Source organism: Dermacentor andersoni, chromosome 10 (genome assembly GCF_023375885.2).
Source record: "Dermacentor andersoni chromosome 10, qqDerAnde1_hic_scaffold, whole genome shotgun sequence".
NCBI lineage: Eukaryota > Metazoa > Arthropoda > Arachnida > Ixodida > Ixodidae > Dermacentor > Dermacentor andersoni.
In genome coordinates, this window is record NC_092823.1 from 114,193,798 (window position 1) to 114,209,035 (window position 15,238).

General features: G+C 46.9%; 1 protein-coding gene across 1 annotated transcript in view; it reads right to left on the reverse strand.

The window, feature by feature from the left end:
* LOC126544746 (uncharacterized) overlaps positions 1-15,238 on the reverse strand; it is a 79,854-nt gene that overhangs the window by 8,813 nt on the left and 55,803 nt on the right. Inside the window, exon 2 of the mRNA XM_050192212.3 lies at positions 2,280-2,451. Coding sequence (XP_050048169.1) covers positions 2,280-2,451 — 172 coding nt within the window. The remainder of the gene's footprint in view (positions 1-2,279; positions 2,452-15,238) is intronic.

A 15,238-nucleotide genomic window follows, 5' to 3' on the forward strand; every position in this document is an offset into this window, starting at 1 on the left:
ATATTGTCAGATACTCTAATGGCGGCATTTTGAGGGAATCGTTAAAGCCATAGCAGATCTCTGGACCAATCAGAGCTGGCAAGATGGCGAATTCGACAAGATCGTGGAATTCGCCAATGGGTGTGCAGTCTAACATGGCTACCTCGCTGCCAATGTTTCAGCCATTTTGCTAGAGTGACACTTTTTTTGGATTCTAGAAGCGCAGTGTATTGATATGGCCTAATTTAATAGTTTTACGTGGTGCCCCTTTCAGTTTCTTTTACTTTTCTCATGAAGAGGCCATGGCGTGGTCGCACAACTATTATTGCGATAGCAATTATATGGACACTCCAGGTGCATTTCTGCCGTCGGCGTCGCCGTGAGGTTCCGCATAAAGTCTAATGGCGATGAAGTCGTCGCCGCGCGCCTTATGCTGTACGTGCGAGCGAGGGTGAGCCGGTGACCGCGGCTCAACCTCTCGCACGAAATGGTGGAAAGCAGGGAGGAAGCGCGCCGCCTTCCGTCGCGCGAAAGGCTTCGGGGGAGGGTACGGAGGGGGAGGAGGTGGCGTTCTACTCCTGGCGGCGGCGCGCACCCGGCCGGGCCGCCGCATCTTGAAAGCCATCTGCGACGGGTACAGAGTGCGCGCTGCGCTGTTTTCACTACATAGTTCGCGTTGATGTGAGCGGCAGCACGGATATCAATCAGCTCGCTGCTGCCGCCGCGTGTCCTCACTTCAGCGTCTTGACAGCGAGTTTTCGCGGTCATCGAGGGAGATGTGTTCTTGTTTGCTTGTGCGGTCGTGACGCCACTCTTGTTAATATAGTTAGCATGCCTATCTCTACAAGTTTATACGGCCGATAAAGCTACTCTCCTTACTTCGTATAGCTGTCCACTAGTTTGCTATCGCAATCGATGCTTCGTCTTTCGGGCAAAACTGCGACTTCTTTTTCTGATTATATATGTAAGTAAGTATAGAGGCACCAATACGGTTACACACAGAAAACTGGGCTCTCAGAGTAAGCTTTAATACGAAGTTCCCAATTTTAGATCGCTGCCTCTAAGCCTCTCACACTGTCAAGGACCGCAATTTTGGCATTGCTTGTGACGCCATGAAGTGCGAGGCCACTGCCACGTTGTATGCCGTAAACACTACAAAACCCTATGCATAGCTACCCTCACTCCCTGACACCCAGTGGACTCTCCTATGTTTACTGGTGGGCCAGCTGGTGGTGCATTCTTCGTGGCAGCGTACAGCATTTACAAAGCGTCGAGAAAAGGAGGAAGAGGCAGGAGAGCGCACTATCTTGTCATTTCTTATTTTTTTTCCTACACTTTGTAGCTGTGCTGCAACACTGCGACGAAGCACTCTCTTATCTCCGCATGCACCCACCAGCAGGAAGCAGAGAACGCCCGCAGGAACCAACTCGGGCAGACCACCGTATGATGATGATGAAGCCTCAATCAATGGCACAAACCCACTATGGGGGATAGGCCACGAATCGGGTGGTAATATGATTGAATAAATAAATGAAATAAATGTGCGCGATGCACTTCATTTCGTCACCCGTCAGTGTTGCCAGACCGTTAATGATGATGAAGCCTCAATCAATGGCACAAACCCACTATGGGGGATAGGCCACGAATCGGGTGGTAATATGATTGAATAAATAAAAGAAATAAATGTGCGCGATGCACTTCATTTCGTCAATCGTCAGTGTTGCCAGACCGTTGATGATGATGAAGTCTCAATCAATGGCACAAACCCACTATGGGGGATAGGCCACGAATCGGGTGGTAATATGATTGAATAAATAAAATAAATAAATGTGCGCGATGCACTTCATTTCGTCACCCGTCAGTGTTGCCAGACCGTTGCAACGTTTAACAGCAATATAAGAAACTTCGAACATAAATATTGCGCAGCACCGAGTGCGCTCAAATTTGGTCAACGTGCAGTGGGGCTTGCACGGTTTAGCTAAAGTTCGTTGAACAAGTAGTGTATAATGCAAGCTGGAAAATTTGGTGCTGCGGCCCCTTTAACACAATGGCACTTTTTTTTTCGCTTCACGGGATAGGTTATGCAGGCAATAGTTTTTTTTTGTTTCGTCGTCGTCTTCGGGATACCGATACTTCGTTTTCACCAGCTAGCTTCCATATATAGTAAGTAACGGAAGCTCTACATGCAGGACCTCATTCTCCAGGAGAGCCGGAACGCTCTGCCCTAATTAAAGCGTGTTTTGTGACATCGGGTCCGTATCTATGCTGTGGCGATGTTGCGATCATGACTGCGCACTTACCCTTGCGAGCTGTGATACCTCGCGGAGTTTACGGCTGGCTCTGGTGCTGTCGTGGTGGCGACCGCCTCGGCCGAGGTGCTGCCGTCTTCATCTCCGGCTCTGCCCTGGGCGCCGCCATCGCGACGGAGTGGCGAGGGCCTGTATATGATGAACGGCCTCCGCACCGTGCTCACTGTAAGGTACGTAATAAGGACGAGTGAGGCCCTGCCACAGGATCCAAAGGCGCGTCCTGAACGTCACCGTACATCCGTAAAAAATTTACACCCTTTGGGTCGTACACTCTTAAAATTACACCCTTTGGGTCGTATCTTGACACAACGATAATCGTCATCTGTCTTCCCCGCATTTCCTTTCTTTAATGCTGCGAGCCCGGTACTTCCAAGTCACGAACGGCATGAGAGTTATCAGCGTGACAGAGCATTCTCGACAGGAAAGTAGCGAGCGCAGCGTTTTCAAGAAAGGAAACGGAAGACAGATGACAATTGTACACTCTAAAAACAGTTGCACCCTTTGGGGTGTATATTTGCCACACAACGATAATCGTCATCTGTCTTGCCCGCATTTGCTTTCTTTAACGCTGCGAGCCCGGCCGATGGTACTTCCAAGTCACGAATGGCTTGCGCGTTATCAGCGTGACACAGCATTCTCGACAGGAAAGTAGCGAGCGCCGAGTTTTCAAGAAACACTCTTAAAACGGTTGCACCCTTTGAGGTGTATATTTGTCCCACAACAATAACCGTCATCTGCCTTACTTGCGTTTCCTTTGGTAATGACACCGGCCTAGATGGAGATGAGCAAGTGGCAAAATGGTTACGCATGCTTAGACAACTCGTACAGGAATTTTCCGCGTGATTTTTTTTTTTTTTTGATCGGATATACTTCCTGTTGGTTTTCGGCGACGAACGCTCTCCGCAAATCGATTGCGCTAGAGTACGCGCCCTTTGCATCGGCGCCCTTGTATAGCCGGTGAAAGTCCAACCACAAATCACCGTCCACGGGCGTAAGGGCCAAAGAAAGTTATTAGCTTTGCAATGTGACTGTATAGCAGCCGAGCAAGAGAAAAAACAAGACCCTTTGGTAATGAGCTCAACATCGTTAAAATGCCTGGTATACTACAATCTTTTACCAAGGTCGCCAGGATCAGTGTGCTTCGAGAAAAAATAACGGGGTGCATGGCTCTTGAGAAGCTCCTTTGCATGCACCCGTTCTTTCCGTACAAGCTGTCGTCCTTCAGATGAGCGGAGCTTCATCGAGGAGCACAATCCTTTCCGAGAACCCTCAACTTCCTGGCACGCCCTTTCCTCGAAAAAAAGAATAAGCCAGGGATTTGAGATGCACGCTTTCCGCCGCGGCCGGCTGACACATACATTTTTTTTCGTCAGATACCACGGATGCAACGAACGCCATTCGTTTGGGCCCCTAGTGGAGACGTCTAAAGGTTTGACTGACTGGTCCGATCGCATATGCTATAGCTTTCTCTTCATTTTATTCTTATATTATTTTTTTACTCATATGCAAGACAGCGGGCTCGCTGTTTACAAATAAGCCGTTCACATTTCGCGGAAATCCCGTAGTTTCCATGCTTATGAGCAGTGGCCTTGCGCTGTTGCAATGCTTGGTCGATACCCGAGAATGCTGAAGGTCGTGTTTGGAGTTTCCCGCTAAAGCAACAGCGATATAAGTGCGACAAGGGTGCCGTCAGCGCGTCGGCTTTCTTGTAGAGAACGCCCGGTGAAAAGCAAGTTGCCACTGTTATTAGAGGTAAACATCTAATACCCTCTAATCTACATATACAGATATTTAAATACGCTCTAATCCACAGCATGCGAGCCACGGCGCATGCGCCGTCTATAGCTGTACAGCTAGACTGTGGCACCAAAAGCTCGGTACAGGAGTGTTTTCGCATTACGCCACCATCGGAATGCAGCGCACAGGGAATCGAACCGGCGACCGCGTTCTCAGCAGCTCAACGCCGTATATCCACTGCGTCACCGCGGCTGGTACAAAGCCGTTTGAAGCCAGAAGAAGTTTAGGGAAAATCCAAGCGCTCCTCATTACTGTCACGTTACGGTGGCGAGAAGGGGCGTAGCCACGTTAGCCGAAAAGCTTCAGTAGGATGGATGGGTGTTATGAGCGTCCCCTTTGGAACGGAGCGGTGGGTAGCGCCACCAAGCTCTAGTAGTAGATACAAGCGCCAGTGTTCCCTCTGGTGACACTCGCAGGAAACTCTTCTGTTGCTACTGCTCAGCCCCTTAGCAACACAGTCCGAAGCACCCGAGCGAAGTTACCGATGGCGCGTGGTGTCACTTTCTTGCCAGTCATGATGCCACAGACTACGTAAAAAGCTAGCTTCGTTCCCGTCACTGTAGCCGGTTCTTCCTCTACTCTGGCGTCAAAAGATGCCGCCTGAATCTTCACCGACAACGCAGGAAATGCGCGATACACAAAGAGGGAGGGACAAACTGACGCCGCCGATTGTATCTCGCATCCGTGAAACTTGAACGCAGAGAAGAAGATGCCGAACGTTATGTAGGCACAGGGGAGGGACGCATAACGGGAGTCGGGGAAAAAAAAATGCTGCCGAGAAACTCTCGGTCTACGGCAGGCATACAAGTATAACTGACTGACTGATAGACTGGCTGAATTAATGAACGAATAATCGACCGACCAGCCGAATGACTGACTGACTGGACTGGATTGACTGACTGAGCGCTTGAATGAATGAATGAATGAATGAATGAATGATTGAATGAATGAATGAATGAATGAATGAATGAATGGCTAACCGACCGACCGACCGAATGACGGAATGACTGACTGGACTGGATTGAATGACTGACTGAGTGACTTGAATGGATTGACTGAATCAATGAATGAATAGACGAATGGCTGGTTGACCGAATGACGGGCTAACTGTCTATATGACGGCAGTAGTCCGCAATTCCCTCCATGCACCAAACTTGAAATATCCTCAAAAGTAAGCTTAGGTTACAGTTGCAAACTATATGCTCACGTAAGATCAGTATCAGTAACCTTTGCTTGACATAGATAACCTGGTAGTTTTACTAATGCCATCTCACAATAAACGTTCGAATTCTCATTACTTAAATCCAACGCTTAATCGTCAAAAGACAGCTTTTCGCAGAACAGGCATAAAAAGTATGTTTCCCAACGTCCGTCATTTAAGTCAGCTTCCTGTTTACTTTGTTTTTACTCTTATCTTCATCGTTGTCAAAAACGGCAATAAGGAACGACACTGACGCTCGACATACTATGTACCAAAACAAGTTGGAAGATACGATGAAATAAACGTAAACACGAGCGTGAAGCTGCGGCGTACGCAATCAACGCATAATACGAATTTCCTGCTCATGCGAACGTCTTCGACAGCTTTCATAAACTGTAGCTTGTCGAGCGCAGTCACGTGCAGTTTTCTTTGCTGCATCTGCGCTTGCCTGGAGCTCACCGCTGCGGTCTCATAGCTATCTGTGCCGCAGATGGTGTGGACCAATCTTCCCGATTCCTCACGCCGACGGCACGGTAGACAAGAGCCGATGGATCCATGCAGCGTGTTTACTAGCAATCAATGCCATGTCGGTTTTGCCTAAACATGCGTACAAGTCCCCTCTGCATATCGAACCGGAAGCACTTCCAGTGCTCGCTTTCACCGCAATCTTTACGCCTAGCACAGTAACTTTTTGGAAGCATGGGAAGTGGACGGGGCTATAGAAAAAAATAAAAGGAAGAACTTTCGGGAGTTTGCGTAGCACGCAGAGAGTAGAGTGTTTAAGGGAGCTCTAGCGGGGCACTTAAGTTAGCGCATGCTATCAGCTCTGCACACGAGAGGATCCGAGGTGACTGCCGCTACAGGAACGGACCATGCTTTCGCCCACGGCCTGCTGGCTATCGCGTTACCGACAGACACCATGAAGCAGCCGCGAAGCTCTCCTTTAACGCGATCTTTCTACTATTTCCTTCTTTTTATTTAGGCCGAACAACTCTTCTTCTGAAAATGCTCAGGCGTGTTTGCAGGTGGACAGCAACACTTAAAATGCCCGTTAGTGCACTTACTGCGGCTTTACTTTCAGCCTGGACGTTCTATTTCAGGTCTGCCCTCACGCATACGGATTCGAATCAAATCACCACGCCTGCCAATTTTACTTCTAAAAGCATTTTCCAGAGCGCCAGCGGGTAAACGAGAGAAAGACACATACAAAGGAAGGCAAAATATCTATTCTAGACATTCCATAGTCGCTGGATGAATGCGATAGTCGGCCCTTCGGTGGGCTATTTTCTCACTGGCTCATCATTTAGTAAAGAACAACAGGTACAGTCGCGATCAAAAGTTTGGGGACTACGGCACCAGAAAAACATTAATATGTACTCAAGCGCAGCTCCACGGCCTGGAATCGGTTTATTACATTGCATTGGCTAAACACACGCACGTACGCACATGCTCTGGATTTCAGCCGCAATGTCCAGGTTGCGAATATATATATATCTCGCGGCACCTTTGTTCCCCAAACTTTTGATCGCGACTGTACATACTATAAAACCCTATAGGCACGCGGAACGTTCACTTGAGAGCTCTGCAAACGGCTTTCTTTTTACCGCTGTTTCTTTATGGCAGTCGACACCAAAAGACCTCGACATTCGATAGTCTGCGGCTGGTGGGACTGCGTATCGGAAAGCGTCGTTCACATGATCGTCTGACCATCGCTTCCGCTTTGCGGAAAGGCACTGCGCAGTTTAAAAAAGAAAAAGGAAAACAAAAACGAACGACGAATAGATTCAAAGGAGTAGCGGCTGCGAAGGCCTCACATCGCATCATGTGGCGGCAGGTGCTTTTCTTTCTTTTTTTCTACCACGTGGCGCCAGGCTGAATCAGGCCTGCACACGACAGGCGACTGCGTCGAAAGCTCTTGCTCTGCCGTGGGCGGCGTGCCGCATGTGAATGGATGGATGGATGGATGGATGGATGTTATGAGCATCCCCTTTGGAACAGGACGGTGGGTAGCGCCACTAAGCTCTTGCTATTATACTGCCTAATGTCCTATCTAGGTTAAACAATAAAAAAAAATAAAACCCTATGAACTCCCACAACCACAACCAATCCTCCAATCGCCTCTTACTAATCCCTATTGCGGACATGTTTACTTTTCCATGGCTCTCGCTGAACCCAAGGGCTTCAAGGAGGCCACTGGTGCCTAAATCGACCGCTGGGTACATGTCTTCACATTCTAATAAAACGTGCTCCATCGCTTCCCTAGCTTTACCGCAGCAAGCGCATGCTTCTTCTTCCGTGCCGCAGCTGCGTTGGCGCTCTCTGGTGGTCGAGCGGAAAACCAGGCAGATTAGAAGACCGCGGTGCATTGAACGACGCTGCAAGACGATCTGCCGATTAGTTTTCGCCTCGGGGACAATTCACAACGCAAGACTGGAAAGTTCAGTCAAGAGGCCCACCTATCACGCACGTCCATCACGAGCTTGTCTGTGGATTAGATGCATGTGCATGCGCAAATTCCCCTGCGAAGAATGCGCAGGAATGAGCTAAATAAACATCTACACGAAAAAAAAAACACGAACCCCCGCGACGAATGTTGACACATCCAAAACGCCTTTTAATCGCTTACGTTGGCTTTATTCTTCGCTGTGTGCAAGGCTCTTTTCGTTTTGTATTTGGTGTAGTGACAGTTTAGTTTCACGTGCTCGCACGCGCAGGGAAACGCAGGGAAACGCGCACTGCACGACTGAAATGCGTACTTTGACGCGCGCAAAATTATGTGCATGGAAAAACTCTATCTGAAGTTTTGTGCGACAGGAGCTCCTTATTAAATGCGTGGCAACGGAGAAATCGGGTGGTCCGTCACCCATTGAATCCAAAGATAAGGTTTGTTGAGTATAGAAGAAAAAAAAAGACTAGGAATTTATTTGTAGGACTGTAGAGATCTTTTCTTAAATTTTAGGTATATGCTTTTTTTAAGTTCATAAATATCGAAAACTTTCAAAATGCTGAACTACCGAGTTTACAGCATTGTAACTGAGCAATAAAAACGATATCACAATTGTGCAAAATTCACGTGCTGAGGAGACACCAAAAGCAGACAAAATCGTAAAAATCGTTGTAACAGTGAAATTTTAAAACACTGAAAAATATTGAAAAATTGATTATGTGGCACGCAGTAGTGTGTGCGTGTGTGTGTGTGTGGGGGGGGGGGTGTGCTCCGGATTAATTTTGACAACCTTGGGTTCTTGAACGGGAACTTAACTAAGTACACCTGCCTCTACATTTCGCCTCCATCGAAATGCTGACGCCTCGGCCGGGATAGAACCCGGGAGCTCGAGCGCGGGGCCATAGCCACTGAAGGTGCCGCGGTGGGAATTGATGTATCATAAATGAATCTGTAACACACCACTGCGTTGTGAGGAGTACTTTTTTTTTTTGCTAGACCTTCGCAAAGGTGGCAACAATTTCACGTAGTAAGCTGCAAACTCACATATCACATTTGTCCGCTTCAGATGCTTTAACAGATGCGGTTTACCGAACTACGGTGTCTCTTTCTTTAGCTAATGAGTTAAGGATTTGTAAACGTTGTACTTCAGTTCGTGGTTAACGCTGCCGATGTACAGCATATATCTTTATTGTAAAGCATTCGAGGCCTCGAATCCAACTTCTGGTTTCATCAGTAGGTATAATTGAGGTTTACTCTTCCAGATTTTATTCAACTTATAGTTCATTGGTTGTCTAGGGAGAATTTCTGCATATTACATGTATCTGTATAGAGAAATACAGTGCAGGGTTGATGCCTTGGTAACGCTTCTTAAGTTGAAGCGCAGAATTGCGCACGTATCATCCGTGAAATTATATAGCTTGTCATGGTCGTCGTGTTCATGTGTGTTCTCTGCAAAACGTGTTGCTATAGCTGCCGTCGACCATGCAACTGTTTGTAAGAACGCGTGAGACGCCTCCCTGACACCGTCGATATAAACAGTCGCGGAATTCTCACGGACATTTCATGCTCGTCCATCTTCCGGTCGGTGCTTGGGCCGGGGAGATTTTCTGCGCTGGACGGTACGGTCATTGTCAGTCGAGTTTCCGCACTAAGAGCAGTTTTATTTTTAACGTTCACTTAAGTTTTTTTGCAGCACTTCATACACATGGAAGCCTGAAGACGCTGCATTCACCGAAATTCAAAAACAAGAAAAATAAAAGAAATATAACACGGTGAAATCACTCCAAGAGAATTGGGCCCGTTCAGCTGCTTCGCGTTAAACGAAGCCATTCAAGGACACGGATCTTTCTTCAACTCTTTTCTCTCTCTCTCTCTCTCTTTCTCTCTCAGATGTTGCGGTTTTCTATTTTTTTCACTGCTCATACTACGATATTAAGAGTCATCCGTCATCCCCCAGACATGATCAACCTTTTGCACTACACGAGAACACCACATATTCAGCCAATTTTTCCTAAGTGGTGGGGGGGGGGGGGGGATGTGTGGTGGGAGGCGGGTTTATGGATTATACTCGATGCGTTTCTTTATGCAGACTGAGTTGATTGTGTTCCGATCTCTCGGCGCGGTACCTACAACCCGGAGGAACGTTTATAATCGGGATAACGGTGTGGCGCAAGTTAGCGTCAAGGACACGTACCGCTCATTCTTTTATTTTTGTTTTATTTTTCCTAATACTTGGGATGCTGAAAATTTTCTAAGAATGCTCGTAACTCTCACAAAGTAAGAAGAATAATGGGATCAGAAGGTCTCAATTTTTTTTTGTCACTCACCACCACACAAAGAGACGAACAATGCCGTCAGTGAAGCCAAAGGGGATATAGATTTTTGTGCTTAAGTAGAATTTAAAAGAAAATAATATCGAAAAACAGAAATAAGCGTGGAGGAAAGCGTAACTTGCAGCAATTTCCAATTACTTTTGTGCTTCAATGAATAAAAACACATTTTGTGAAGAAAATAACTGGAACGCCAATACATTTCTCCGCAAATTTTGGGAATTAATATCTCGAAACTGGTGTCATCCTGAGGATTCGTTCCAAGTGGATCACCTTGCGAACTCCACGGCAAGAATTCGTAAATTGCGATATGGGGCTTAAGTTAATTAGTTAAAACTTCATTTGTGCTTATTTTGTTAATTAGCCGATTATGCATTTCAATTTTTTGTGCAAGTAATGTCCGCCTTGTCGGGCACACCAGCTCATGAACTAGAATTGTACTATCTGCCACAGGCAACCTATAAAAATTTTTGAAAGTGTTCACTGAAACGCTCGGTATATAGAAATATCCGAGGATAACAATTTCAGCATAATGCGATGTGTTCTTTTCAAGCATAAAAGAGGAAAGGCCCTTCGAACCACTCTAAAATTGCAGCAGCATTCTTGTCGTAAACTAGCGGTAAACTGCCTCGGTCTTTCGGTGCTGGGACCGTCGTACTTTATTGCTTAATTGTGCAGTAATACTCTCCTGAGAGCCGCCCGACGCACTAAATTACACCCTTTGCTCGCTTAATCCCGCTCGCAAGGGTAAACTCACTTGCTTCGCTCGTTTTTCAAGTGGCGGCAGACGTACCGCATTTTCTCAACTATAGCGAACCTTTTCTGCCGGCGTTATCTTTTCGCTCAGTTTGCACATGAAGCGGTGTTGTCGGATTTTTCCTGTAATTTCGACGGCCGTTGCAGATGAGTCATTACGCTGTCGCTGTTACGACGCCTTAGCTAATTGGGACAAATGAGCGCCCGTTTCACTCTTTTGAACGTACCCAAGGGAACGATGAGAACCATCTTTCCGTGCGTTTCAACTTTGCTGCAGCACACACTGTAAAATAATTTGCACCCTAAAAAGTGAGAAAGGGTGTAAATGTGTGTATACTCACACTCTTAAGGTGTCCATTATATAGACAACACCCTAAGGGTGTGAGTTGTAGACACATTTACACCATTTTTCACTTTTAAGGGTGTAAATTATTTTACAGTGCACTGGCCTCAAACAGGTGCCGTAGTTAGCTTTGAGAGCACGTGTTTGTTTAGGTTGTGCGAGCACTGTGCGCTTGCACATGCACCAATTTTTGCCGGTCATCGCTTTAGTCTAGAATACACCCTTTACAGAAATCAAACGGAGTGAAGAAAACTCCCTCTTTGCGGGAGTAATGCTAGTCTTATATGTCGTTACGGATAGATCTAGCTGCTACTCCCAGACGGACAAGGTTTACTACGGTCACGCCGGAGTGAACGACAGAGTGAACATTTGCTCGGTTATGGGAGCACGAGAACTCTCGCAGACAGGCGTAAAATTTGGAACGACGACTTACTTCAAAAAAAAAAAAAGAAAAGAAATAGTGGAGTTGTGAAACTCTCCCTTTCTTCTCAGAATGAATGACGCACTACAGACGAACTGTACAGGCAAGCTTCTAGTGATGGAGAGCGAGAAATACACAAGGGCAGGGTAGTTAACCAGGCGCACGCTAGGTTCTTGTTATCCAACGCAAACAGTACAGTAAAAGAAAAGCTCTAAAAGGTAAAAAGCCTCGATAGACAAAGATAGACACAGACAGACATCATCATCATCATCGTTAGCATCCTATTTAATGTCTACTGCAATGACGAAGGCCTCTCCCTGCGATCTCCAATTACCCCTGTCCTGCGCCAACTGATTCCAACTAGCACCCGCGAATTTCCCAATTTCATCGCCCCACCCAGTCTTCTGCCGTCCTCGACTGCGCTTCCCTTTTCGTGGCACCCATTCTGTAACCCTATTGGTCGAACGGTTATCTAAGCTGCGTATTACATGACCCGCCCAGTTCCATTTTTTTCTCTTAATGTCACACAGAGAGATAAGTAAATCAGACGGATGGATGGACCGACAGATATACACAGACAGATAGATACATCAAAGTGGCTTCTACAGAAATCGAACGCCCGTCGGAGGCACGTTGAACGCCCGCTGCGTATCGGTGCACTGCCGCTCCATCTATAATTGCGATCACTCCAGCGAGCAGCAATGGGCGGCCCACCACACAACGCGTCGACCACTTTGTCAGCGGCGGTGCTGCGCATTTCACAGCGCACGTTTCCGCCTGCCCGCGGACTCAATCGCAGCGCGCGCAGAGGCTTCCAACCACCCGGGCGGGCCGCACTCGTTGAACCGCAAAAAACAGGCCGCGGCTTGTGCCTCTTGTCGGGCAACAAGCGACCCACGTGTGTCGCAATGATTGCTCCGTCTCGCGATCGCTGGTGCGTGCGGTCGCGCCAGGCATTAAGAGCGCTCCATTGATCGACAGCGGCCCGTCACTGCTGGCGATCTGCTTTAGTGTAGCCTTTCTATTTTTTTACGTGATTCCTCCCTCCTTCCTTCTCTTCCTTCTTTCTCTCATTCTTTATTTTCTTTCTTTATTCTCGTCCCAATGCCGCGAGTGAGAAACAAAGTAGACTCGGAGAGCGGATTACGGCACGCCTGCGCAAGCTTCGAACGAGGACGGACACTTAACTAAACAGCTCGGCGTGTTGCGTGAGCGTCGTGACGTAATCGCCGACGCAACGGACAGTTCGTTCGCTAAAGAGGGTCTTTTCCGCGGACGTCATTGAAATGGAGGAAGGAAATAAATGCTCCTTAGTAGCTCTGCGGGTTGTTTAGAAAAGGATATTTGCCCGCGTGTTATCATTCAGCAATCATGCACCACAATTATGCGGTAATATCGCAAGAGGCCGAAGAGAGGAAAGTGAATATCGCGGGCGTGTTGCCAAAAGGCAGATGGAGGGTGAACGCGTACCCTCGAGGGAATCAATGGAGAGCGAAGACACTGAAAACGAGCACACCAAATAAGGTAGAGGCGCAATATGTGCCTGTGCTTTTCGCGATGCATCAGGTCCTCGAGCAAGCAACTACAACCCAATCGGGTGCCCCCCGGCGGCCAGTACAGTCTCAGACGAAAGTTCTCGAACCGCATCCCCAATAAGATTCATCACCGGATATTATTGCAGGGCTTCTCCAAAAGGTGGGTGGCGTATGTGGAAGCTAAGCAGAGTTTGACATCACTGTCCTTTCTAATCTCGGCGGACGAAAACCCCCTCAGGGCCCGCGAGCAGTCTTCGCAAAGTAGTGTAGAACGCTTCGCTAAAGCTCCCTATTCCTTCATTCCAGGTTCCTTCACCGCTGCTTCATTACGTTTTTTTTTCTGTCAACGGTCATACTTTTAAATTATGGGGTTTTAAGTGCCAAAACCATGACCTGGTTATGAGGCACGCCGTAGTGGGGGACTCCGGAAATATGGACCACCTGGGGCTCTTTAAATCTAAGTACACGGGTGTTTTCGCATTTCGCCCCCATCAAAATGCGAACGTTCATACTTTTGATGTACGTCCCGAGAATGTTCATTACATCTCTGAGATAACTAATAATACTACACATCAAGAACATCCAGCAAGTTTCCAGTGTATAAAACTCGAGTCGTGCTGATAGATAAAGCTAGATATAGATACAGATATACAGCTAGATATAGAGCTAGAGCTAGATATAGATAAAGATATAGAGCTAGATATAGAGCTAGAGCTAGATATAGTTACAGATATAGAGCTAGAGCTAGATATAGATACAGATATAGAGCTAGATATAGAGCTAGAGATAGATATAGATAGATATATAGATAGATAGATAGATAGATAATAGTAGGAAGTCAGAATAGGAGATGGATGAATGGCAAGAAGGTAGACAGATATTATGCACAATGTAGCGCAAGGTGAACGCGTAAGGGGACGGAAAGAAGGGGACACTGAGTTACACTGCACACTATGGCATACCAACCAGCACATCGGTCTCTTCTTTTGAGGGTTAGCTAAAGAAATAGATAGCTGGATAGAAAGATTGAGTAAGACTGAGATGGATAGATTAAACCCGCCTCTCACTGTGTCGGTGCTTCTGTCCTTCTAAACATGCATGGAAGCATAGAGAAAGCGAGAGAGAGAGAGAGAGAGAGAGAGAGAGAGATGCATGAAGCGCTACATGAAATAACACAAAGCACGCACGTAGGAGACATTGCTTCGTGCTTTGCCGCGTTTCACGGGAAAACGCAGCCAGCTCGGTTCCCGCGAGAGCGTGAATCTGAATGATTGAAATGCCCGCACCGCATCTCGATGCCGCTCAACGAAGTGCGACCATATATATATATATACATATATAGGTTGTTTTTCCCGCTTATTTGTTCGTCCGCGCTTGATCTTGCCGCTTCGTTTTTCGAGGACACCGTGTGCCCACATTTGTTCCGGCGGTTCGACGTATGTCTCTCGAAAGAAAACCGAGAAATGTACGCTGTGATGGAGTTTGTCAACATTGCTTGTGCGCGCAGTTTGATTTAATACTCGCTTCTTCAGGCCCCCGAAAAAAAAAAAAAAAAACTTAGCGAGCTTTATTATGTGTAAAGTTCGCGGGTCAAACGGTCTCGTTTTATTTCGGCATTCGCTGGCGGGCGAAATACGTAACTCAAGAAATCAAACATGAAAGAAGCAAACAAAACGAGATCAAGATTTTCGAATGAAGGACGCCTTATCTGCCGTGGTCTTCGTGGTACGGATACGATTTCGCATTTGCGCGGACAGCTGGCGAACTTTCCCATCCGGGTTCTTGATGCAGTGAATCGCAAATACGATAAGCCTGAGAATGTGAGTGTGTTACGTCGTGGGTTATTGAATTTCTGGTGGCGTCTGAGAACTCGGGGACAGAATTTCTTGGAACGTTTAAGTACTGAATGCCCAGAGAGCTTGAATTCCACACATTAAATCTTTGTTGGTGGCAACATACGAATGTTGGGAAATATCAGAGAGCACAGTGGATAAAGTAAATCACATTTACATATACTGACTATCGCAACATTGAACACAAGCGCACATTCAGGCAGTTTTATTGCTCCTTTTGTATTATATCTCTGATTACTGGCGCCAGTCTATTTGATGCTGTACATTG